Source organism: Oncorhynchus tshawytscha, linkage group LG16, assembly GCF_018296145.1.
Source record: "Oncorhynchus tshawytscha isolate Ot180627B linkage group LG16, Otsh_v2.0, whole genome shotgun sequence".
Lineage (NCBI taxonomy): Eukaryota > Metazoa > Chordata > Actinopteri > Salmoniformes > Salmonidae > Oncorhynchus > Oncorhynchus tshawytscha.
This window is the reverse complement of record NC_056444.1, coordinates 7,270,693-7,296,977: the sequence shown is the minus strand read 5'-3', so window position 1 is coordinate 7,296,977 and position 26,285 is coordinate 7,270,693. Positions and strand designations below refer to the sequence as shown.

The 26,285-nt window shown below is 46.4% G+C and overlaps 1 protein-coding gene across 2 annotated transcripts in view; it reads left to right on the top strand.

The window, feature by feature from the left end:
• The window catches only part of LOC112234274 (zinc finger CCHC domain-containing protein 2), an 81,014-nt gene extending 57,040 nt beyond the window's left edge, over positions 1-23,974 (top strand). For both annotated transcript variants that reach the window (XM_042298724.1, XM_042298723.1), the window contains exons 7-14: positions 4,122-4,193; positions 9,361-9,421; positions 10,195-10,318; positions 13,979-14,043; positions 16,036-16,121; positions 20,930-21,046; positions 21,450-22,850; positions 23,280-23,974. In XM_042298724.1, coding sequence (XP_042154658.1) covers positions 4,122-4,193; positions 9,361-9,421; positions 10,195-10,318; positions 13,979-14,043; positions 16,036-16,121; positions 20,930-21,046; positions 21,450-22,850; positions 23,280-23,341 — 1,988 coding nt within the window. In that variant the 3' untranslated portion in view covers positions 23,342-23,974. The remainder of the gene's footprint in view (positions 1-4,121; positions 4,194-9,360; positions 9,422-10,194; positions 10,319-13,978; positions 14,044-16,035; positions 16,122-20,929; positions 21,047-21,449; positions 22,851-23,279) is intronic.
• The last annotated feature ends 2,311 nt before the right edge of the window (positions 23,975-26,285 follow it).

Below are 26,285 nucleotides of genomic sequence, written 5' to 3'. Positions count from 1 at the left end.
CTATCCATCCACCTCTACTTACCCATTGGCTGTCAATCCACCTCTACTTACCCATTGGCTATCCATCCACCTCTACTTACCCATTGGCTATCCATCCACCTCTACTTACCCATTGGCTGTCAATCCACCTCTACTTACCCATTGGCTATCAATCCACCTCTACTTACCCATTGGTTATCAATCCACCTCTACTTACCCATTGGCTATCAATCCACCTCTACTTACCCATTGGCTATCAATCCACCTCTACTTACCCATTGGCTATCCATCCACCTCTACTTACCCATTGGCTATCCATCCACCTCTACTTACCCATTGGCTATCCATCCACCTCTACTTACCCATTGGCTGTCAATCCACCTCTACTTACCCATTGGTTATCAATCCACCTCTACTTACCCATTGGCTATCAATCCACCTCTACTTACCCATTGGCTATCCGTCCACCTCTACTTACCCATTGGCTATCAATCCCCCTCTACTTACCCAATGGCTATCCATCCACCTCTACTTACCCATTGGCTATCAATCTATCTCTACTTACCCATTGGCTATCCATCCACCTCTACTTACCCAATGGCTATCCATCCACCTCTACTTACCCATTGGCTATCCATCTACCTCTACCTACCCATTGGCTGTCAATCCACCTCTACTTACCCATTGGCTATCCATCCACCTCTACTTACCCATTGGCTATCCATCCACCTCTACTTACCCATTGGCTATCAATCCATCTCTACTTACCCATTGGCTATCAATCCACCTCTACTTACCCATTGGCTATCAATCCACCTCTACTTACCCATTGGCTATCAATCCACCTCTACTTACCCATTGGCTATCAATCCACCTCTACTTACCCATTGGCTATCAATCCACCTCTACTTACCCATTGGCTATCCATCCACCTCTACTTACCCATTGGCTATCCATCCACCTCTACTTACCCATTGGCTATCCATCCACCTCTACTTACCCATTGGCTATCAATCCACCTCTACTTACCCATTGGCTATCAATCCACCTCTACTTACCCAATGGCTATCAATCCACTACTTTTGACCAGAGTCTACTTTGGGCACCCATTTGGGCACTACTTTTGACCAGAGTTTGGCTTTATATAGGGAATAGGGTGCCATTTGGGATGCAGACAATTGAATATTCTGATGCAATACATTAGATAAATGTGAAATGCATACTGCTTTATTTTTTACCGCAAGGCCGGTTAGTACCGCAAAGGTCGGGGGTTCGATACCCGTACTGGACAGTCATTTTTTGGGGCTCCTGAGTGGGGCAGCGGTCTAAGGCACTGCATCTCAGTGCTAGAGGCGTCACTACAGACACCCTGGCTCAAATCCAGGCTGTATCACAACCGTCTGTGATTGGGAGTCCCATAGGGCGGCACACAATTGACCCAGCGTCGTTCCGGTTTTGGCTGGTGTAGGGCCGTCATTGTAAATCAGAATTTGTTCTTAACTGACTTGCCTAGTTAAATAAATAAAAAATATTTAATGTGAAGAAATCATATAGACTACTAGATATGACACGTATAGTGATATCCAGTCAGCATGTTTTTCTTGCCATACCATTAGCTCACTGGAGGAAGTTGGTGGCATCTTAGTTGGGGAAGACGAGCTCGTGGTAATGGCTGGAGCGGAATCACAGGAACGGTATCAAATACATCTAATCCCTGTTATTCAGGTGTTTGATTCCATTCCATTAGTTCTGTTCCGGCCATTACTATGAGCCGTCCTCCCCTCAGCAGCCTCCATTGGATCAGAGGACGTGTTCAAGCTTTTAATGTACCTCAGTTTGACGCAAAAAAAAATGAACGAAGACCGTGAAATATCTCCCCCCTTTTGGTTAATCCTGTAAATGTCAGTCTCCTTTCCCCCCTTTGTGTGTTTCCTCTGCTTATAAACCCCTGCAATTTCTGGAATATCCTTTGAGCTGGTAAATCTTTTATAGTGCTGTAAAAATGGATTAGGAGCAAATGTTCCATGTCCTCAAAAAAATGTATCTAGACCTTCCAGAGCTTGGTCTTGGCATCGGGACTTTTCATAATGCATTTAACAGATTGCTTATAAAAATAAATAAAAAACTCAAATGTTGCCTACTGTGGTAGATGTCTGACTATGATGAAACCACGGTTTATAAGGGATTACGTCATGATGCATCATGGGAAACCACTGTTTATAAGGGATACATCATGATGCATCATGGGAAACCACTGTTTATAAGGGATACATCATGATGCATCATGGGAAACCACTGTTTATAAGGGATACATCATGATGCATCATGGGAAACCACTGTTTATAAGGGATACTTGATGATGCATCATGAAGCAGCGTGGGACATCAGAGACGTCAAACTGACTTGTCAATGCTGCTTTCTTGCCAATACTTACACTCCCTACTGTGTCTCCTACTGAAACCATCTGACATCAAAGGCTCCCTCCCAAATGGCACCCTTTTCCCTATGGGCTCTGGTTAGAAGTAGTGCACTATATATGGAATAGGGTCCCATTTAGGACACCGACAGACACACCTCAACCTGTTTGCCTAGCCCCACCTGAGAGACAGGTGACAGCCCTACCTGAGAGACAGGTGACAGCCCTAACTGAGAGACAGGTGACAGCCCTACCTGAGAGACAGGTGACAGCCCTACCTGAGAGACAGGTGACAGCCCTACCTGAGAGACAGGTGACAGCCCTACCTGAGAGACAGGTGACAGCCCCACCTGAGAGACAGGTGACAGCCCTACCTGAGAGACAGGTGACAGCCCTACCTGAGAGACAGGTGACAGCCCTACCTGAGAGACAGGTGACAGCCCTACCTGAGAGACAGGTGACAGCCCTAACTGAGAGACAGGTGACAGCCCTACCTGAGAGACAGGTAACAGCCCTACCTGAAAGACAGGTGACAGCCCTACCTGAGAGACAGGTGACAGCCCTACCTGAGAGGCAGGTGACAGCCCTAACTGAGAGACAGGTGACAGCCCTACCTGAGAGACAGGACACAGCCCTACCTGAGAGACAGGTGACAGCCCTACCTGAGAGACAGGACAAAGCCCTACCTGAGAGACAGGTGACAGCCCTACCTGAGAGACAGGACACAGCCCTACCTGAGAGACAGGTGACAGCCCTACCTGAGAGACAGGTAACAGCCCTACCTGAAAGACAGGTGACAGCCCTACCTGAGAGACAGGTGACAGCCCTACCTGAGAGGCAGGTGACAGCCCTAACTGAGAGACAGGTGACAGCCCTACCTGAGAGACAGGACACAGCCCTACCTGAGAGACAGGTGACAGCCCTACCTGAGAGACAGGTGACAGCCCTACCTGAGAGACAGGTGACAGCCCTACCTGAGAGACAGGTGACGGTGGAGGGTGACAGCTGAGGGCAGACAACCTGGGGGTTTGTGTGTCCAACACCTTCCACCTGAGCCCTGTCCTCCTCCCTGAGCCCTGTCCTTCTCCCTTGAACCCTGTCCTCCTCCCTGAGCCCTGTCCTCCTCCCTGAGCCCTGTTCTACTCCCTGAACCCTGTCCTCCTCCCTGAGCCCTGTTCTCCTCCCTGAGCCCTGTCCTCCTCCCTGAACCCTGTCCTCCTCCCTGAGCCCTGTCCTCCTCCCTGAACCCTGTCCGCCTCCCTGAACCCTGTCCTCCTCTCTGAGCCCTGTCCTCCTCCCTGTGGGTTCCCTGGGAGGTGCTGAGTGATCCACACACGTCTGAGTGATCAAAGGGCCAGGTGGTGAAGGAGAGGGTCACACATCTCCCAGAGGGACACAGGTCAGATCAGGTGGTTAAAGGCAGTGTTTCCCCTACCTCGATTTCCCCTACCCGTGGCGGCGGCTTGTCTGACTTGGTGCGTCATTTTACTAGTTCACCTGACACCAATATCAGTTTTCCTCTGGGAAGGTCATTATGGGGTATTCTGAGTGGAATTAGATTGCGAGTTAAGGGCACGTTCGACATAGCAGTCGAAAGTCGAGACTACAAATCACCTTGCGTCATAAATAACTGCTCAATATTACTTGTTGATCAGTCTGTCACAATTTACCCATGATGCATTAATGTTTTGATGCTCTCAAACACAGTGTCTGTGCCTCTCTCCAGGTAACCCTGCAGCTCTGGGGAAGTCCTTCAAGGAGGACGGTTCTGAGGCATCCAGCCAAGAGGAAGTTGTGTGTAAGTAACCCCCCACCCAATCCGGTTCACCCCCCACCCAATCTGGTTCACCCCCCAACACAGTCCACCCTACTCAATACTCATTCCAACATGGTTACCCCCCAACACAGTCCACCCTACTCATTCCAACATGGTTACCCCCCAACACAGTCCACCCTACTCCCTACTCATTCCAACATGGTCACCCCCAACACAGTCCACCCTACTCCCTACTCATTCCAACATGGTTACCCCCAACACAGTCCACCCTACTCATTCCAACATGGTCACCCCCAACACAGTCCACCCTACTCCCTACTCATTCCAACATGGTTACCCCCCAACACAGTCCACCCTACTCCCTACTCATTCCAACATGGTTACCCCCAACACAGTCCACCCTACTCATTCCAACATGGTTACCCCCAACACAGTCCACCCTACTCATTCCAACATGGTCACCCCCCAACACAGTCCACCCTACTCCCTACTCATTCCAACATGGTTACCCCCCAACACAGTCCACCCTACTCATTCCAACATGGTTACCCCCCAACACAGTCCACCCTACTCATTCAAACATGGTCACCCCCAACACAGTCCACCCTACTCCCTACTCATTCCAACATGGTTACCCCCCCCCAACACAATCCACCCTACTCATTCCAACATGGTCACTCCCCAACACAGTCCACCCTGCTCCCTACATTTAGTTTTCACCAGGGGGGGGGTGCACAGGGCCTGAGATTAAGTCCAGTTGTCCTAACTCCAAATTTTATGTCTCCTGTCGATTTGTGGAAAGTCTGAGCTGTCGCTCTCTGTCTGTCTCTCTATTCAATTCAATTCAAGGGGCTTTATTGGCATGGGAAACATGTGTTAACATTGTCAAAGCAAGTGAGGTAGATAATATATAAAGTGAATATATAAAGTGAAAAACAACAAAAATTAACAGTAAACATTACACATACAGAAGTTTCAAAACAGTAAAGACATTACAAATGTCATATATATACACAGTGTTGTAACAATGTACAAATGGTTAAAGGACACAAGATAAAATAAATAGCCATAAATATGGGTTGTATTTACAATGGTGTTTGTTCTTCACTGGTTGCCCTTTTCTCGTGGCAACAGGTCACAAATCTTGCTGCTGTGATGGAACACTGTGGAATTTCACCCAGTAGATATGGGAGTTTTTCAAAATTGGATTTGTTTTCGAATTCTTTGTGGATCTGTGTAATCTGAGGGAAATATGTCTCTGTCTGTCTCTCTCTTTCTATCTCCCTCTCTCTGTCTCTCTCTCAGTTTCTGATTCTGATTCTCTCTTTCTCTCTCTGACTGTCTGATTTTCTCTGACTGTCTGATTCTCTCTCTCTCTCTGACTGTCTGATTCTCTATCTGATTTTCTGATTCTCTCTCTCGGACTGTCTGATTCTCTCTCTGACAGTCTATTTCTCTCTCTGACTGTCTGATTCTCTCTGACTCTGATTTTCTCTCTCTCTCTGACTGTCTGATTCTCTCTCTGACTGTCTGATTCTCTCTGACTCTCTGATTTTCTCTCTCTCTGACGGATTCTCTCTCTCTCTGACTGTCTGATTCTCTCTCTCTCTCTCTGACTGTCTGATTTTCTCTCTCTCTCTGACTGTCTGATTTTCTCTCTCTCTCTGACTGTCTGATTTTATCTCTCTCTCTGACTGTCTGATTTTCTCTCTGACTGTCTGATTTTCAACTGACTCTGATTCTCTCTCTCTCTCTGACTCTCTCTCTGACTCTGATTCTCTATTTCTCTCTCTGTCTCTTTTGAAAGAATAAAGACATTTCAAATGTAATATGATTGGCTCTGTCTGTCTCTCTCTCTCATTCTCTCTCTCTCTCTCTGATTCTCTCTTTCTCTCTCTGATTCTCTCTTTCTCTCTCTGATTCTCTCTTTCTCTCTCTCTCTCTCTCTGATTCTCTCTTTCTCTCTCTGATTCTCTCTTTCTCTCTCTCTCTCTCTCTGATTCTCTCTTTCTCTCTCTGACTCTCTGATTCTCTCATTCTGACTCTCTGATTCTCTCTTTCTCTCTCTCTCTCTGATTCTCTCTTTCTCTCTCTGATTCTCTGATTCTCTCTTTCTCTCTCTCTCTCTGATTCTCTCTTTCTCTCTCTCTCTCTGATTCTCTCTTTCTCTCTCTGACTCTCTGATTCTCTCTTTCTCTCTCTCTCTCTGATTCTCTCTTTCTCTCTCTGATTCTCTCTTTCTCTCTCTCTCTCTGATTCTCTCTTTCTCTCTCTCTCTGATTCTCTCTTTCTCTCTCTGATTCTCTGATTCTCTCTTTCTCTCTCTCTCTCTGATTCTCTCTTTCTCTCTCTCTCTCTGATTCTCTCTTTCTCTCTCTCTCTGATTCTCTCTTTCTCTCTCTGACTCTCTGATTCTCTCTTTCTCTCTCTCTCTCTGATTCTCTCTTTCTCTCTCTGATTCTCTCTTTCTCTCTCTGATTCTCTGATTCTCTCTTTCTCTCTCTCTCTCTGATTCTCTCTTTCTCTCTCTCTCTGATTCTCTCTTTCTCTCTCTGACTCTCTGATTCTCTCTTTCTCTCTCTCTCTCTGATTCTCTCTTTCTCTCTCTGACTCTCTGATTCTCTCATTCTGACTCTCTGATTCTCTCTTTCTCTCTCTCTCTCTGATTCTCTCTTTCTCTCTCTGACTCTCTGATTCTCTCTTTCTCTCTCTCTCTCTGATTCTCTCTTTCTCTCTCTGATTCTCTCTTTCTCTCTCTCTCTCTCTCTGATTCTCTCTTTCTCTCTCTGACTCTCTGATTCTCTCTTTCTCTCTCTCTCTCTGATTCTCTCTTTCTCTCTCTGATTCTCTCTTTCTCTCTCTCTCTCTCTCTGATTCTCTCTTTCTCTCTCTGACTCTCTGATTCTCTCATTCTGACTCTCTCCATTTCTGAGGCTATATATTGCCCGTTGTCCATGCTCTAGCTTCGCAGGCTATTCACAGCCCTAGGGATGCTAATGCTAGCCCGTGTGGTGCTGTGGTATAGCCTTTGTATAGCACACAACGTAAATATTCCGGGTAGCCATTTGATTACCAGTTCAAGAGTCTTATGGCTTTTTGTCCTAGACTTGGTACCGCTTGCCATGCGTTAGTAGAGAGAACAGTCGATGACTGGGGTGGCTGGGGTCTTTGACAATTATTAGGGCCTTCCTCTGACACCACCTGTTGTAGAGGTCCTGGATGGCAGGAAGCTTGACCCAAAGTGATGTATTGGGCCGTACGCACTACCCTCTGTAGTGCCTTGCGGTCAGAGGCCGAGCAAATACCATGCAGTGATGCAACCAGTCAGGATGCTCTCGATGTTGCAGCTGTAGAACCTTTTGAGAATCTCAGAACCCATGCCAAATCTTTTTAGTTTCCTGAGGGGGAATAGGTTTGTTGTGCCCTCTTTGACTGTCTTGGTGTGTTTGGACCATTCTAGTTTGTTGGTGATGTGGACACCAAGGAACTTGAAGCTCTCAACCTGCTCCACTACAGCCCCGTCGATGAGAATGGGGGCATGCTCGGTCCTCCTTTTCCTGTAGTCCACAATCATTTCATTAGTCTTGGTTCCGTTGAGGGATAGGTTGTTATTCTGGCACCACCCAGCCAGGTCACAGACCTCCTCCCTATAGGCTGTCCCGTCGTTGTCGGTGATCAGGCCTACCACTGTTGTGTCGTCTGCAAATTTAATGATGGTGTTGGAGTCGTGCCTGGCCGTGCTGTTGTGGGTGAACAGGGAGTACAGGCGAGGACTGAGCATGCACCCCTGGGGGGCTCCAGTATTGAGGATCAGCGTGGCAGATGTGTTGCTACCTACCCTCACCACCTAGGGGTGGCCCGTCAGGAAGTTCAGGATCCAGTTACAGAGGGAGGTGTTTAGTCCCAGGATCCTTAGCTCAGTGATGAGCTTTGAGGGTATTATGGTGTTGAATGCTGAGCTGTAGTCAATGAACAGCATTCTCACATAGGTGTTCCTTTTGTCCAGGTGGGAAAGGGAAGTGTGGAGGGCAATAAATATTGCATCATCTGTGGATCTGTTTGGGCTGTATGCAAATTGGAGTGGGTCTAGGGTTTCTGGGATAATGGTGTTGATGTGAGCCATTACCAACCTTTCAAAGCACTTCATGGCTACGGACGTGAGTGCTACGGGTCTGTAGTCATTTAGGCAGGTTGCCTTCGTGTTCTTGGGCACCGGGACTATGGCGGTCTGCTTGAAACATGTTGGTATTACAGACTCAGACAAGGAGAGGTTGAAAATGTCAGTGAAGACACCTGCCAGTTGCTCAGTACATGCTCGGAGTACACGTCCTGGTAATCCGTTTAGCCCCGCAGCCTTGTGAATGTTGACCTGTTTAAAGGTCTTACTCACTTCGGCTACAGAGAGCGTGATCACACAGTCGTCCGGAACAGCTGATGCTCTCATGCATGCCTCAGTGTTGCTTGCCTCAAAGCCCTGCCACATAAGAAGAGCGTCGGAACCGGTGTAGTATGATTCTATCTTAGCCCTGTATTGACGCTTTGCCTGTTTGATGGTGCATCGGAGAGCAGAGCGGGATTTCTTATAAGCTTCCGGGTTAGAGTCCCGCACCTTGAAAGTGGCAGCTCTACTTTTTAGCTCAGTGCGGATGTTGCCTGTAATCCATGGCTTCTGGTTGGGGTATGTACGTACAGTCACTGTGGGGACGACGTCCTCGATGCACTTATTGATAAAGCCAGTGACTGATACTGTGTACTCCTCAATGCCATCGGAAGAATCCCAGAACATATTCCAGTCTGTGCTAGCAAAACAGTCCTGTAGTTTAGCATCTGCTTCAATCTGACCACTTTTTTTATAGCCCGAGTCACTGGTGGTTCCTGCTTTAATTTTTCGCTTGTAAGCAGGAATCACATACATTGTAGTGTGTGTGTCCGTGTGCATACTGTACTGTGATATTCAGATGTGCAGCATACACGTTCAGACTTAGCTAAACCAATAAATGTCCTATTAGTATAACAAGTTCGCAATGTCATAAAGCATGATGTTTCTCACTGAGAAATGCCTGTTGCTACTCACTGATCTCACTAGGTATGGAAACGAGTGTTGATGTCAAATGTTGATTAAAATGCATTGGTTTCCTGTCAACTATGAATGAATAAATGAATGAATAAATGTCTTCAAACCCTTCAGATTTGGATCCGTACGTTCTGGGACACCGAAAGAAACATGTCAGCAATAGACCCTGCCATAGGTAGGTACCCTATTGAAACATGTCAGCAATAGACCCTGCCATAGGTAGGTACCCTATTGAAACATGTCAGCAATAGACCCTGCCATAGGTAGGTACCCTATTGAAACATGTCAGCAATAGACCCTGCCATAGGTAGGTACCCTATTGAAACATGTCAGCAATAGACCCTGCCATAGGTAGGTACCCTATTGAAACATGTCAGCAATAGACCCTGCCATAGGTAGGTACCCTATTGAAACATGTCAGCAATAGACCCTATTGAAAAACATGTCAGCAATAGACCCTGCCATAGGTAGGTACCCTATTGAAACATGTCAGCAATAAACCCTGCCATAGGTAGGCACCCTATTGAAACATGTCAGCAATAGACCCTGCCATAGGTAGGCACCCTATTGTCCCGACACCGTAGTAGGTGGCAGGGTCAATCCCATTTAAATTCCTATCAATTCAGACTGTAAATAACATTTATGTTCCAAATGTTCCTAATTGAAAAGCATTGAAGAGATTTGAAATTGAAGTTCACATGGTACTCCCTGAATTGACTGGAATTGAAAAGGAATTGAACCCAACCTTAGAAGGTAGAAGTTGCTCCTAATCACAAGTCCAGAGACTACCTGATGATTATGGTTTGGAATGGGGATAGATTAGCCTGATCCTAGATCTGTGGTTAGTAGCCCCCCCCCCCCTCCAGTGCAGATATACACCATATGTTTGTTTCTGATGAAAGACCTGAAAATGATTCTTATTCCCCCTTCCCTTTTTTCCCCCTGCAGCATTCCCGATGCCAAAAGTTCCCAGGGAGAGAGCGTTCCAAAGGGGTCACACAGCCTGCCTGACTGGACGAGGAAGACCCGCACGCTTCAACTCGACCAGGAGGCCTCTGGGGGCCAGGAGCAGGTGAGACAGACCGAGAACAAAGCTACATCCAAAATGGCCCCCTATTCCCTTTATAGTGCACTACTGTTAACCAGGGCCAAAAGGGGGTTCTGTACAGGAAGTAGAGTGCCATTTGAGATTCAGACTAATTCTCACAAATACAAAGAAGTTAGTTGTTGCTAAGCAATTAAACCATTGGTTTTTTTTTTCAGATTGTCATGTATCATGTTCAAATGTATGAACAGGCATTTTGATTGGTTGTTTTTTGTGTTTGTTTTACATAGACTGTTTTACATAGTTACATAGACTGAGAAAGAGTTCATTTAGACCAGGCAGACATTTTAAGATGGATGATCTCTACTTCTCCCCTGTAGCATGTGTTGTGTCAATGACCAAATTAGGGCTGATGCTCTGTATAAGCAACGTGTGTGTGTGTGTGTGTGTGTGCGTGCGTGCGTGCGTGCGTGAACATGTTATATTCTTATTTACAATAAAAGTGACTCCAAAATGACACAATACATTATTTACCATTCATTTCTATCGGGCACAAAATAATCTGAAACACAACCATAACAAACTGCAAATGAATCCAACAAGTTTGTAGAGTCACAAGCTTGATGTAGTCATTGCGTGTTAAGAACATGGGACTACATTTAATACACTTTAAGAGTAATTACCAATGACACCTTCAAATGGGGGGATTAGATACATAAAGATATAAAAATATTAAATAAAGTAAACATAAAGTGCTTTCATGTCTAAACTGTAAAACTGATACACAAAGTATGTGGACACCTTCTCGCCAATCATGGGCATTAATATGGAGTTATACACTACATGACCAAAAGTATGTGGACACCTTCTCGCCAATCATGGGCATTAATATGGAGTTATACACTACATGACCAAAAGTATGTGGACACCTTCTCGCCAATCATGGGCATTAATATGGAGTTATACACTACATGACCAAAAGTATGTGGACACCTTCTCGCCAATCATGGGCATTAATATGGAGTTGGTCCTCCCCTTTGCTGCTATAACAGTCTCCACTCTTCTGGGAAGGCTTTCCACTAGATGTTGGAACATTGCTGCTATAACAGCCTCCAGTCTTCTGGGAAGGCTTTCCACTAGATGTTGGAACATTGCTGCTATAACAGCCTCCACTCTTCTGGGAAGGCTTTCCACTAGATGTTGGAACATTGCTGCTATAACAGCCTCCACTCTTCTGGGAAGGGCTTTCCACTAGATGTTGGAACATTGCTGCTATAACAGCCTCCACTCTTCTGGGAAGGCTTTCCATCAGATGTTGGAACATTGCTGCTATAACAGCCTCCAGTCTTCTGGGAAGGCTTTCCACTAGATGTTGGAACATTGCTGCTATAACAGCCTCCACTCTTCTGGGAAGGCTTTCCACTAGATCTTGGAACATTGCTACTATAACAGTCTCCACTCTTCTGTGAAGGCTTTCCACTAGATGTTGGAACATTGCTGCTATAACAGTCTCCACTCTTCTGGGAAGGCTTTCCACTAGATGTTGGAACATTGCTGCTATAACAGCCTCCACTCTTCTGGGAAGGCTTTCCACTAGATGTTGGAACATTGCTGCTATAACAGCCTCCAGTCTACTGGGAAGGTTTTCCACTAGATATTGGAACATTGCTGCTATAACAGCCTCCACTCTTCTGGGAAGGCTTTCCACTAGATGTTGGAACATTGCTGCTATAACAGCCTCCAGTCTTCTGGGAAGGCTTTCCACTAGATGTTGGAACATTGCTGCTATAACAGCCTCCACTCTTCTGAGAAGGCTTTCCACTAGATGTTGGAACATTGCTGCTATAACAGCCTCCACTCTTCTGGGAAGGCTTTCCACTAGATGTTGGAACATTGCTGCTATAACAGCCTCCACTCTCTGGGAAGGCTTTCCACTAGATGTTGGAACATTGCTGCTATAACAGCCTCCAGTCTTCTGGGAAGGCTTTCTACTAGATGTTGGAACATTGCTGCTACAACAGCCTCCACTCTTCTGGGAAGGCTTTCTACTAGATCTTGGAACATTGCTACTATAACAGTCTCCACTCTTCTGTGAAGGCTTTCCACTAGATGTTGGAACATTGCTGCTATAACAGTCTCCACTCTTCTGGGAAGGCTTTCCACTAGATGTTGGAACATTGCTGCTATAACAGCCTCCACTCTTCTGGGAAGGCTTTCCACTAGATGTTGGAACATTGCTGCTACAACAGCCTCTACTCTTCTGGGAAGGCTTTCCACTAGATGTTGGAACATTGCTGTGGGGACTTGTTTTCATTCAGCCACAAAAGCATTAGTGAGGTCGGGCACTGATGTTGGGCGATTAGACCTCACTTTGTGCATCGGGGGAATTGTCATGCTGAAACAGGAAAGGGCCTTCCCCAAACTGTTGCCACAACGTTGGAAGCATAGAATCATCTAGAATGTCATTGTTATGCTGTAGCATTAAGATCTCCCTTCACTGAAACCATGAAAAACAGCCCCAGACCATTATTCCTCCTCCGCCAAACTTTACAGTTGGCACTATGCATTCGGGCAGGTAGCGTTCTCCTGGCATCTGCCAAACCCAGATTCGTCCATCTAACTGCCAGATGGTGAAGCGTGATTCATCTGTTCAGAGAAGATGTTTCCACTGCTCCAGAGTCCAATGGTGGGGAGCTTTACACCACTCCAGCAGACGCTTGGCATTGCGCATGGTGATCTTATGCTTGTGTGTGGCTGCTCGGCCATGGAAACCCATTTCCTGAAGCTCCCGACGAACCGATATTGCGCTGACGTTGCTTCCAGGACAGACGAGGACAGACGATTTTTACGCGCCACGCGCTTCAGTACTCGGCTGAACTGTTGTTGCTCCTAGACATTTCCCATTTCACAATAACAGAACTTACAGTTGACTGGGGGGCAGCTCTAGCAGGGCAAAATCTCTGAGCTCTTCAGTAAGGCCATTCTACTGGCAATGTTTGTCTATGGAGATTGCATGGTGGTGTGTTCGATTTTATACACCTGACAGCAACAGGTGTGGCTGAAATAACCAAATCCACTCATTTGAAGGGGTGTCTACGTACTGCTGTATATATAGTGTATGTTTATAGTGTTTATAGTGTATGTATGTGAATATCCTTGTATATAAGTTGACATTCTGTACTGTCACCTCATATAACACATTGTATCTCAAATCCAAAATGCTGGAGTACATAGCCAAATTAAATATTTTAGCTGTACTGTACAAATATGTTGGGGAGAGTGTGTGTGTGTGTGTGCGTGCGTGCGTGCGTGCGTGCGTGTGCGTGCGTGCATGTGTTAGTGCATGTTTGTGTGTTTGTGCTCCAAAGTCAAGTCCAGCTCAGGAGCAATACGAGTGCTATCAGCGTTAGCCAGGGTGAGGCGCTCTGCCCTTTGACCCCCCCCACTCTCCCCACCCGCTATAGCTCTGGGTCAGAGTCCAGCAATGCCTCATTCATGTGACAGGGGTTACGTAACAGACAACAGCTCTATGGCATTCCTGCTCTGGCAAATAGTGTAATGGAGCTACAGTATATGTTTTAAAGGCACACTCGGGTCAAGTAACTTCTTCCTAGAGAGCAAATGGGTGTTCAGGGTTTTGCTCCAGCCCTACTTTAACACAGCTAATTCTATCTATCTGGTCCACAGCATCAGGGCAGTGAGAAGAGGGGCAACCACCCTGCCAGCATGAGGCAGCCACTGGGACCAGACAGGTAATCACTGGCTATATCAATGTTCAACCCACCAGGCAATCAGGAGCCGTATGTACCAGAGTTGGAGTGCTGACTTAGGATCAGTTTGGCCTTTTAGATACCAATGCATGAGATTATATGGACATGGGGACCTGATCCTAGATCAGACTCTGGATACATAACAGCCCCTGCTCTACATCTAGGGTCTACTGAGAAAAGCCAGTGAGAGCATTTGAACGAGGCACAAAGACAGTTGATCACTTAACCCAGTGAATACAGTCATTATTACCCACCTTCTAAAAGGGTCCTCACATTGACTGACAGTGAAGAGACTTCCCTGCACAGACATACTGGCTCAACACTGAGCCAGCTGACAGTACAGTTTCTACATTGTGATAGGTGTTGCTTCGTAGACACATTTGTTTGTTGTCTTTGGCTGTAGATTGACTATGAGAGGAACGTCGGATACAGAAAGCTAACAGTGTGACTGTGTTCAGGAAATACCCACCAGCACAGCGGTGCCTGTCAGAGATGGCCTAACATTATGCTAGCTAGCATGCTAACAGAAGAGCGTTAGCGTCAATCCCCCCCCACAACAGGGCCTGACATGGAGGACCTAGCATTACGCTAGCGTAATTACACAACATATACCCAATACACACAAATCTAAGTAGGAATGAATTAAGACTAAATACATATGGATGAGCGATGTCAGAATGGACTAAGATATGTAAACATTATTAAAGTGACTAGTGTTCCATTCCTTAAAGTGGCCAGTGATTCCTCGGCTATGCCTGTAGGCAGCAGCCTCAAATGTGCTAGTGTTGGCTGTTTAACAGTCTGATGGCCTTGAGATAGAAACTGTTTTTCAGTCTCTCGGTCCCTGCTTTGATGCACCTTTACTGACCTCGCCTTCTGAATGATAGCTGGGTGAACAGGCAGTGGCTCGGGTGGTTGATGTCCTTGATGATCTTTTTGTTCTTCATGTGACATTGGGTGCTGTACGTGTCCTGGAGGGCAGGTAGTTTGCCCCTGGTAATGCGTTAGGCAGACCGCTCCACCCTCTGGAGAGCCTTGCGGTTTGCGGGCGGCACAGTTGCCATACCAGGCGGTGACACAGCCTGACAGGACGATTTCAATTCTGCATCTGTAAAAATTTGTGAGGGTTTTAGGTGACAAGCCAAATGTATTTAGCCTCCTGAGGTTGAAGAGGCTCTGTTGCACATTCTTCACCACACTGTCTATGTGGGTGTTCCATTTCAGCTTGTCAGTGATGTGTACGCCAAGGAACTTGGAAGCTTTCCACCTTCTCCACTGCGGTCCCATCGATGTAGATAGGGGGGTGCACCCTCTGCTGTTTCCTGAAGTCAACAATCATCTCCTTTGTTTTGTTGACGTTGAGTGAGAGGTTGTTTTCCAGGCACCACACTCCCAGGGCCCTCACCTCCTCCTTATAGGCTGTCTCATCATTGTTGGTAATCAGGCCTACTACTGTTGTGTCGTCTGCAAACTTGATGATTCAGTTGGAGGCGTGCTTGGTCACGCAGTCATGGGTGAATAAGGAGTACAGGAGGGGGCTGAGCACACAACCTTGTGGGGCCCCAGTGTTGAGGATCAGCGGAGTGGAGGTGATGTTTCCTACCTTAACCACCAGGGGGCGGCCTGTCAAAAAGTCCAGGAACCAGTTGCACAGGGCAGGTTCAGACCCAGGGCCTCGAGCTTAATGATGAGCTTGGAGGGTTCTATGGTGTTGAATGCTGAGCTATAGTCAATGAACAGCATTCTTACATAGGTATTCCTCTTGTCCAGATGGGATAGGGTAGTGTACAGAGTGATGGCGATTGCATCGTCTGTGGGATCTATTGGGGCGGTAAGCAAATTGAAGTGGGTCTAGGGTGAAGTGGGTCGATTACCAACCAGTCTGTCGAGCAACATGCTTCAATTCCTCTTCTCCTCCCTCATTTATCCTGTATCGTTGACGACGAACCCTCATCTCTGTCTCTCCTCCTTCAGGGAAAAGAGGAAGAAAGCATACTTGGCGGCGAATGGGAGCATGGTGCCACCAGCCTCTCAGCGAGCGCGACAGTCGACAGGGAAAGGTGGGTATGATGGAGATGATTTTGCCCTGATATTCTTCCTATCCTAAAGCTCTGAAATGGTAGCTCTGTGAAGAAATGGCTTGATGTTTTTTGTTGTTGTTGTTGTTGTTGTTTGGAGGAAAAGGCTTAAGCGACAGTCTCACCAGAAGTGGGCGGAGCAAGCAGAGGGAGGCGGGCGGAGCAAGCAGAGCGAGGCGGCTGGAAAGGGACGGGACAGGCAGAGCAGGGACTGTATGCTAGCAGGATAGTCCATATCTCCAATGTTTCCATCAGTGGATGAATTGGTCTAATCGAACCTAGCTAACTCTTCCAATTAAAAGGAGCTAGAAGAAAGTGATTCATAACAAAAAATATATATTATTTTGTGTGACTACAGCGCCAACGATTTAACCCAAAAATAGAAACACAATCTAATTGAGCGAGGCTTCGGTTGGGTCATTATAAGAGGATTCGGTTGGGTCATTATAAGAGGCTTCGGTCGGGTCATTATCAGAGGATTCGTTTGGGTCATTATAAGAGACGTCGGTTGGGTCATTATAAGAGGATTCGGTTGGGTCATTATCAGAGACGTCGGTTGGGTCATTATAAGAGGATTCGGTTGGGTCGTTATAAGAGGATTCGGTTGGGTCATTATAAGAGGATTCGGTTGGGTCATTATAAGAGGATTCGGTTGGGTCGTTATAAGAGGATTCGGTTGGGTCATTATAAGAGGATTCGGTTGGGTCATTATAAGAGGATTCGGTTGGGTCATTATAAGAGGATTCGGTTGGGTCATTATAAGAGGATTCGGTTGGGTCATTATAAGAGGATTCGGTTGGGTCATTATAGAGACGTCGGTTGGGTCATTATAGAGGATTCGGTTGGGTCATTATAAGAGGATTCGGTTGGGTCATTATAAGAGGCGTCGGTTGGGTCATTATAAGAGGATTCGGTTGGGTCATTATAAGAGGATTCGGTTGGGTCATTATCAGAGGATTCGGTTGGGTCATTATAAGAGACGTTGGTTGGGTCATTATAAGAGGATTCGGTTGGGTCGTTATAAGAGGATTCGGTTGGGTCATTATAAGACACGTCGGTTGGGTCATTATAAGAGGATTCGGTTGGGTCATTATAAGAGACGTCGGTTGGGTCATTATAAGAGACGTCGGTTGGGTCATTATAAGAGACGTCGGTTGGGTCATTATAAGAGGATTCGGTTGGGTCATTATAAGAGGATTCGGTTGGGTCGTTATAAGAGGATTCGGTCGGGTCATTATCAGAGGATTCGGTTGGGTCATTATAAGAGGATTCGGTTGGGTCATTATAAGAGGATTCGGTTGGGTCATTATAAGAGGATTCGGTTGGGTCATTATCAGAGGATTCGGTTGGGTCATTATAAGAGGATTCGGTTGGGTCATTATAAGAGACCTCGGTTGGGTCGTTATAAGAGGATTCGGTTGGGTCATTATAAGAGGATTCGGTTGGGTCATTATAAGAAGATTCGGTTGGGTCATTATAAGAGGATTCGGTTGGGTCATTATAAGAGGATTCGGTTGGGTCATTATCAGAGGATTCGTTTGGGTCATTATAAGAGATTCGGTTGGGTCATTATAAGAGGATTCAGTTGGGTCATTATAAGAGGATTCGGTTGGGTCATTATAAGAGGATTCGGTTGGGTCGTTATAAGAGGATTCGGTTGGGTCATTATAAGAGGATTCGGTTGGGTCATTAAAAGAGGATTCGGTTGGGTCATTATAAGAGGATTCGGTTGGGTCATTATAAGAGGATTCGGTTGGGTCATTATAAGACACATCGGTTGGGTCATTATAAGAGGATTCGGTTGGGTCATTATAAGAGACGTCGGTTGGGTCATTATAAGAGACGTCGGTTGGGTTATTATAAGAGGATTCGGTTGGGTCATTATAAGAGGCGTCGGTTGGGTCATTATCAGAGGATTCGGTTGGGTCATTATCAGAGGATTCGGTTGGGTCATTATCAGAGGATTCGGTTGGGTTGTTATAAGAGGCGTCGGTTGGGTCATTATAAGAGGATTCGGTTGGGTCATTATAAGAGGCGTCGGTTGGGTCATTATCAGAGGATTCGGTTGGGTCATTATAAGAGGATTCGGTTGGGTCATTATAAGAGGATTCGGTTGGGTCATTATAAGAGGATTCGGTTGGGTCATTATAAGAGACGTCGGTTGGGTCGTTATAAGAGGATTCGGTTGGGTCATTATAAGAGGATTCGGTCAGGTCATTATAAGAGGCGTCGGTTGGGTCATTATAAGAGGATTCGGTTGGGTCATTATAAGAGGATTCGGTTGGGTCATTATAAGAGGATTCGGTTGGGTCATTATAAGAGGATTCGGTTGGGTCATTATAAGAGACGGGTTGGGTCATTATAAGAGGATTCGGTTGGGTCATTATAAGAGGATTCGGTTGGGTCATTATAAGAGACGTCGGTTGGGTCATTATAAGAGGATTCGGTTGGGTCATTATAAGAGGCGTCGGTTGGGTCATTATAAGAGACGTCGGTTGGGTCATTATAAGAGACGTCGGTTGGGTCATTATAAGAGGATTCGGTTGGGTCATTATAAGAGGATTCGGTTGGGTCATTATAAGAGGATTCGGTTGGGTCATTATAAGAGGATTCGGTTGGGTCATTATCAGAGGATTCGGTTGGGTCATTATAAGAGGATTCGGTTGGGTCATTATAAGAGACGTCGGTTGGGTCATTATAAGAGGATTCGGTTGGGTCATTATAAGAGGATTCGGTTGGGTCATTATAAGAGGCATCGGTTGGGTCATTATAAGAGGATTCGGTTGGGTCATTATAAGAGACGTTTGGGTCATTATAAGAGACGGGTCATTATAAGAGACGTCGGTTGGGTCATTATAAGAGGATTCGGTTGGGTCATTATAAGAGGATTCGGTTGGGTCATTATCAGAGGATTCGGTTGGGTCATTATAAGAGGATTCGGTTGGGTTGTTATAAGAGGCGTCGGTTGGGTCATTATAAGAGGATTCGGTTGGGTCATTATAAGAGGATTCGGTTGGGTCATTATAAGAGGATTCGGTTGGGTCATTATAAGAGGATTCGGTCGGGTCATTATCAGAGGATTCGGTTGGGTCATTATAAGAGGATTCGGTTGGGTCATTATAAGAGGATTCGGTTGGGTCATTATAAGAGACGTCGGTTGGGTCGTTATAAGAGGATTCGGTTGGGTCATTATAAGAGGATTCGGTCGGGTCATTATAAGAGGCGTCGGTTGGGTCATTATAAGAGGATTCGGTTGGGTCATTATAAGAGGATTCGGTTGGGTCATTATCAGAGGATTCGGTTGGGTCATTATAAGAGGATTCGGTTGGGTCATTATAAGAGGATTCGGTTGGGTCATTATAAGAGGCGTCGGTTGGGTCATTATAAGAGGATTCGGTTGGGTCATTATAAGAGGATTCGGTTGGGTCATTATAAGAGGCGTCGGTTGGGTCATTATAAGAGGATTCGGTTGGGTCATTATAAGAGACGTCGGTTGGGTCATTATAAGAGGATTCGGTTGGGTCGTTATAAGAGGATTCGGTTGGGTCATTATAAGAGACGTCGGTTGGGTTATTATAAGAGGATTCGGTTGGGTCATTATAAGAGGCGTCGGTTGGGTCATTATCAGAGGATTCGGTTGGGTCATTATCAGAGGATTCGGTTGGGTCATTATAAGAGGATTCGGTTGGGTCATTATCAGAGGATTCGGTTGGGTCATTATAAGAGGATTCGGTTGGGTCATTATAAGAGGATTCGGTTGGGTCATTATAAGAGGCGTCGGTTGGGTCATTATAAGAGGATTCGGTTGGGTCATTATAAGAGGATTCGGTTGGGTCATTATAAGAGGATTCGGTTGGGTCATTATAAGAGGATTCGGTTGGGTCATTATAAGAGGATTCGGTTGGGTCATTATAAGAGGATTCGGTTGGGTCATTATAAGAGGATTCGGTTGGGTCATTATAAGAGGCGTCAGTTGGGTCATTATAAGAGGATTCGGTTGGGTCATTATAAGAGGATTCGGTTGGGTCATTATAAGAGGATTCGGTTGGGTCATTATAAGAGGATTCGGTTGGGTCATTATAAGAGACGTCGGTTGGGTCATTATAAGAGGATTCGGTTGGGTCATTATAAGAGGATTCGGTTGGGTCATTATAAGACACATCGGTTGGGTCATTATAAGAGGATTCGGTTGGGTCATTATAAGAGACGATTGGGTCATTATAAGAGGACGTCGGTTGGGTTTATAAGAGGCGTCGGTTGGGTCATTATAAGAGGATTCGGTTGGGTCATTATAAGAGGCATCGGTTGGGTCATTATAAGAGGATTCGGTTGGGTCATTATAAGAGGATTCGGTTGGGTTGTTATAAGAGGCGTCGGTTGGGTCGTTATAAGAGGCGTCGGTTGGGTCATTATAAGAGGCGTCAGTTGGGTCATTATAAGAGGCGTCAGTTGGGTCATTATAAGAGGCGTCAGTTGGGTCATTATAAGAGGCGTCGGTTGGGTCGTTATAATTCAAAACAATGCTTTCTAAAATAAATCATACACACTTTACACGCTCGCCATTGGTGAGTTTAGGCTTTTACTACTTGTAGTAACTACATTCAACCTACAGAGAGCAATGTTGTACAAGATTATAAGGCATAGCTTTTCAGTCAACATCTGATCTGCTTATCTGTGTGTCTCAGTCATACGCATATGCCTTCAGGTTGATTTGATGTAAATCAAAGGTTTGCAAATCATATTTGAACTAAATCTAATTGAATGAATGTTGGGGTTGTATGTGTGTCTAGACGGAGACTCCAGTCAGGAGGTATACGGCGAAACCTCGTCTGAGAGCTACAGCTCGGCCTTCAGCCCCCAGCACCACGAACCAGAGAGCCTGGACAGTGAGGACGAAAAGGATAAAGGTGAGACAGACACATATACCATGATTAGATTTTGGGCTTGTCTTATTTTTGGGACATCACTAAGACTTTTGTTCTCCCTCTCTATCCCTCTCTCTCGCTCTCTCTTTCATTCTCTCCCTCTTTCTCGTGCTCTCTCTTTCATTCTCTCCCTCTCTAACCCTCTCTCTCGCTCTCTCTTTCATTCTCTCCCTCTTTCTCACGCTCTCTCTTTCATTCTCTCCCTCTCTCTCCCCTCTATCCCTCTCTCTCGCTCTCTCTTTCATTCTCTCCCTCTTTCTTGTGCTCTCTCTTTCATTATCTCCCTCTCTCTCCCTCTCTATCCCTCTCTCTCGCTCTCTCTTTAATCCTCTCTCGCGCTCTCTCTTTCATTCTCTCACTCTCTCTCGCTCTCGCCCTCACCCAGATACGGACAGTACCCAGGGCCCAGCGGACTCCTTCTTCCCCTGCCAGGAGGTTGCAGGTGGGGCAATGCCCACCATCCACCACCTGGTCTCTGCCAAGCCTGTTGGGGAGCCCCCCAGCCTTGACTATCCCCCAAACACCTTCATGCACCCCATGCCCTGCATATTGCCCAACGGTGCACTACCTGCCGATGCCCCTCTGCCAGTCATGCCCCCCCACCAGGTGGCAGCTGCCCTGGTAGACAACAAGGTGGTCGGAGGGCTGATCATGCAGGTGCCCTTGGTCCTCCGAGAGCCTACGTCCACCACCGTGCCAGTTCCCTTGCCAGGGGATCCAGAGCAGATACCCATGGTACTCCCAGGGTTTGGCTCCCTAGCCCTGGGCTTACACTCCCCTGGCAGCCCTGCCCTGCAGCCCCCAGTCCAGCACTTCAAGACAGCCCCTCCACAGACCACTGCCAGCTCTGAGGGTGTCACCACCCTCCCTGCCCACCAGCCCCTGGTGGAAGCTATAAGTGTCATCACCCCTGGTCCGCCCTATGCCTCACCCCTGCAGCCTGCCTACTCCAACCCAGACCCTGCCGCCCCCCTAACCCCATCCGTACCCCTGGGGGACCTTAGCATCCCTCACATCAAGCACCCAGATGTGTCCCTTTTCTCGGGCCTGCCCTCCCTGTACACTATGGCCCCCATCCCCACTTCCGTCATGGCCACACTAGGGGTAGCGCCTTCCCCTGGACAGGTTCAGGCGGTGGTGCCCCCGTCCGTACCCACCCACATCCCCGGCCCAGCGCCCGGCTCAACCCAGACCGACTCCACCTCCTACGTCAACAGCACCAGTAACTCCGTCGCCCAGCAACAGGCGCAACCACAACAACAACAGCAGCAGCAGACAACTCACCAGGAACCGGCCATGTGCTGCGGGGCGTGCGGTTGCCGAGGCGGCTGCGGCAACAGCCGTACAGCGCCATCGTTTTTCTTTCCCCACCAGATGGCGCCACGGCAGGTGTTTGGTGCGCCGCCCATCTTCCAGCTCACGTCCCTGTGCGCCAGCAACTACCTCAACCAGCCGCCCCCGCAAAGCAACGGCCAGGCCCAGCTAACATTCTTCCCCCCCGCCCCTTACGCTGGCCAGACCCTGCTGCACACCCATCCTGACCATGTACTGGGCACCCAGCTAGGCTATAGCCTCCAACAGATGGTGTCGCCCTTCAACCGTTTCTACCCGCACATGTACCCCTCCAGCGTGGGTATGGTGCCCAGTTCGGGAGGCGGCGGAGGGGCCCTGGGGGGAGCGGTTGGCGTCAACAAGAACAACGGCAATGTCTCCTGCTACAACTGTGGGGTCAGTGGGCACTACGCACAGGACTGCAAACAGCCCTCTGTTGATTCATCACAGCAAGGTAATAACGCCACGGCCAGGGGCCTCTTCAGATGGACCCATTCGGCCCCTCAGCCCGCTCTTACTCTCTATCACATACCAGTGCTTTATAACCCTACACCCACCCACACAGAGGGTACCCTTGACCAAGTTTGGGAAGGCACACCTTTGCAGTAACCCTCCCCACCTCCATTGGCAGGACTTATTTACAGCCAGGAGCTGCTGTTAAAGTGCTCTCTCTCATCTCAGGAGATCTGTGGACGTTTTTCTCTCAAAACTCTCTCTTAGCAGTTAAAAATGACAAGAAAAATCCCAACCGCTCAGGTGCATTTTGGGAATTCATCTCAGTGGTTTCTTGTCTTTTTGCTTAATTTTTCGGAGGTTATTTTAATCCTCCCATTTTGTATTGTCTTCTTTGTTCCACTGACGCCGTCCCCTCTCTGTTTTTCAGGCAGCTTTCGGCTGAAGTACGCCGCCTCCCACTCTTCAGAAGGACTAGACAACGCCAGCTGAACACGTCTTTTCGTTCCGTCATCTGGTTCCTTGTCACGAGCGGTCCAAGAGAACCCTCCGTTTCAAGAGGGTTTCACTCTGATGTTTCTCAGTCATTGTCATTGTTGGTTTGACCTTTTTAAAGAGCGTGTGTGAGGAAGGTCCTGAGTACTTGTGGCGGAGACATCCTCTACGTCCCGTCACAGCTGAGAGTGAAGCTGTCTTGTTTCCATAGAGACGCACCCCCCCCACTGATCCCTTAGAGGCTTTTGGTATTTTGCACTGAAAACTGGCACAAGACAGCAAGCAGCTCGTGTTCACTAACTTGTTTTTGATATTAGAGTGTGGGAGCTTGGGAAATGACACCACGTCTCTTAGAGTATGGGAGCTTGGGAAATGACACCACGTCTCTTAGAGTATGGGAGCTTGGTAAATGACACCACATCTCTTAGAGTGTGTGAGCTTGGGAAATGACACCACGTCTCTTAGAGTGTGGGAGCTTGGGAAAATGACAACACGTCTCTTAGAGTATGGAAGCTTGGGAAAATGACACCACGTCTCTTAGAGTATGGGAGCTTGGGAAAATGACACCACGTATCTTAGAGTATGGGAGCTTGGGAAATGACACCACGTATCTTTAGAGTATGGGAGCTTGGGAAAATGACAACACGTCTCAGAGTGTGGGAGCTTGGGAAAATGACACCACGTATTTTAGAGTATGGGAGCTTGGGAAAATGACACAATGTCTCTTAGAGTATGGGAGCTTGGGAAATGACACCACGTCTCTTAGAGTATGGGAGCTTGGGAAAATGACACCACGTATTTTAGAGTGTGTGAGCTTGGGAAAATGACACCACGTATTTTAGAGTGTGGGAGCTTGGGAAAATGACACCACGTATTTTAGAGTGTGGGAGCTTGGGAAAATGACACCACGTCTCTTAGAGTATGGGAGCTTGGGAAAATGACACCACGTATCTTAGAGTATGGGAGCTTGGGAAATGACACCACGTCTCTTAGAGTATGGGAGCTTGGTAAATGACACCACGTCTCAGAGTGTGTGAGCTTGGGAAAATGACACCACGTATTTTAGAGTATGGGAGCTTGGGAAAATGACACAACGTCTCTTAGAGTATGGGAGCTTGGGAAATGACACCACATCTCTTAGAGTATGGGAGCTTGGGAAAATGACACCACGTCTCTTAGAGTATGGGAGCTTGGGAAAATGACACCACGTATTTTAGAGTGAAAAATGACACCATGTATTTTAGAGTGTGTTGGTAAATGCTCTCTTAGGTGAAAAATGACACCATGTATTTTAGAGTGTGGGAGCTTGGGAAAATGACACCACGTATTTTAGAGTGTACAAGCTTGGTAAATGACACCGCGTCTCTTAGAGTGTGTGAGCTTGGGAAAATGATTTTGTTCTCTGAATACATGGGGATTCTGCGTGATCTCGATTAAAGAATTTCCTATACTTCATTTTTTACAGCGGTATATTTATGCCTCCTTATTGTTATTAGACGAGGATTTGAATGGTTTAACTGTACAACTACGAAAGATGAGTACAAACAAAAAAGTTAATGTAAAAAAAAAAAGCTGGGATTATTTTTTAAATATTTTTTGCTCCAGTGTTTATGAATGTACAACATATTTCTTTTTTTTTTTTAAATGTAAGGAATCTGGCAGTATCAAAACATGTTTCTTAAAGCATTTGCCACTTGATAATAATGTGAAGCGCAGAGTAAGACGTTTTTAATCATCATGTTTGTCATGTTGAAGTTAAATGCTGCTGGGTGTTTATTTTAGTTATAATCTTTGACAAAATGCACTACAACTTCCAGGAATTCTGAAGTTTCTCAAGTGCACTGAAGCAGTCCTAGAAGAACTAGAGCCAGATGTTATTGCAACAGTGAAGCTCTGACAATATACACTGTTGTCCCTCCATCCAGTATTCTCTTGGAAATGCTGTGCTGACCTGCAGAGTCGGGGCCACTATTTGGCTCCTACTATTGATAACACTGTTCTCCTCTGAAAATAACTATATTTTCTTTGAGCCATTTCTACAGGACTGTGGTGGCCAAGGCAGATATCATGTAACTTTTCTGGAGATTCATTATATTTATTCCCACTTCTTCATTTAAAATGCAGCTGTGAGATCTAACTGTATGGCATATGTTTGGTACATTGGTAAATGTACATCAAAGAAATATGCACATACACACTACGAATTGTGTGTGTTTTCATGTGGAGTATGAACACGATTAGCGTGAGCACTAATGGAGGTGTCTGACTGGAGTTGTTTGGGGTATCAGGATCAGTAGCTTTCCAGGGATTGATTTTTTTTAAGTGAAAATAACCAAACTGCAAAGCATTCCAGTAGACTAAATCTGATCTTTCTTGGTCCTCCCCATTGTTTAAAGTGAAAGACAGACATTTTATGGCAGTCTGGAAACTTTAGCCCGCTCTGATTTTTTTCACTGATATACAAAATGCAAAGAATTCAATACATCTGTTTGATTCCTCCCGTATGTGTAGGTGAAAGGCAGGAAATATATGGAACTTCTGCCTGTAACTGGGGGGGGGGCAAGTGATCATAATCTTCGGGCAAACCAAATAAAAATGCTCTTGACTTACCCCGATGGGCAAGTGCCTTTTCAGACCTTAAAGTCAATCCCTGCCTTCTCAGACATATCACTTGAGGGAATTCTCAATGATTTAGAACTCTTTCATGTCTGTCTTAAGATTTGGGGTCTACAAGTTGTAAAAGATGTGCATGTACAATGGGGAGAACAAGTATTTGATACACTGCCGATTTTGCAGGTTTTCCTACTGACAAAGCACGTAGAGGTCTGTAATTGTTATCATAGGTACACTTCAACTGTGAGAGACGGAATTCTTACTGGTTGGTAGGTGATCAAATACTTATGTCATGCAATAAAATGCAAATTAATTACTTAAAAATCAT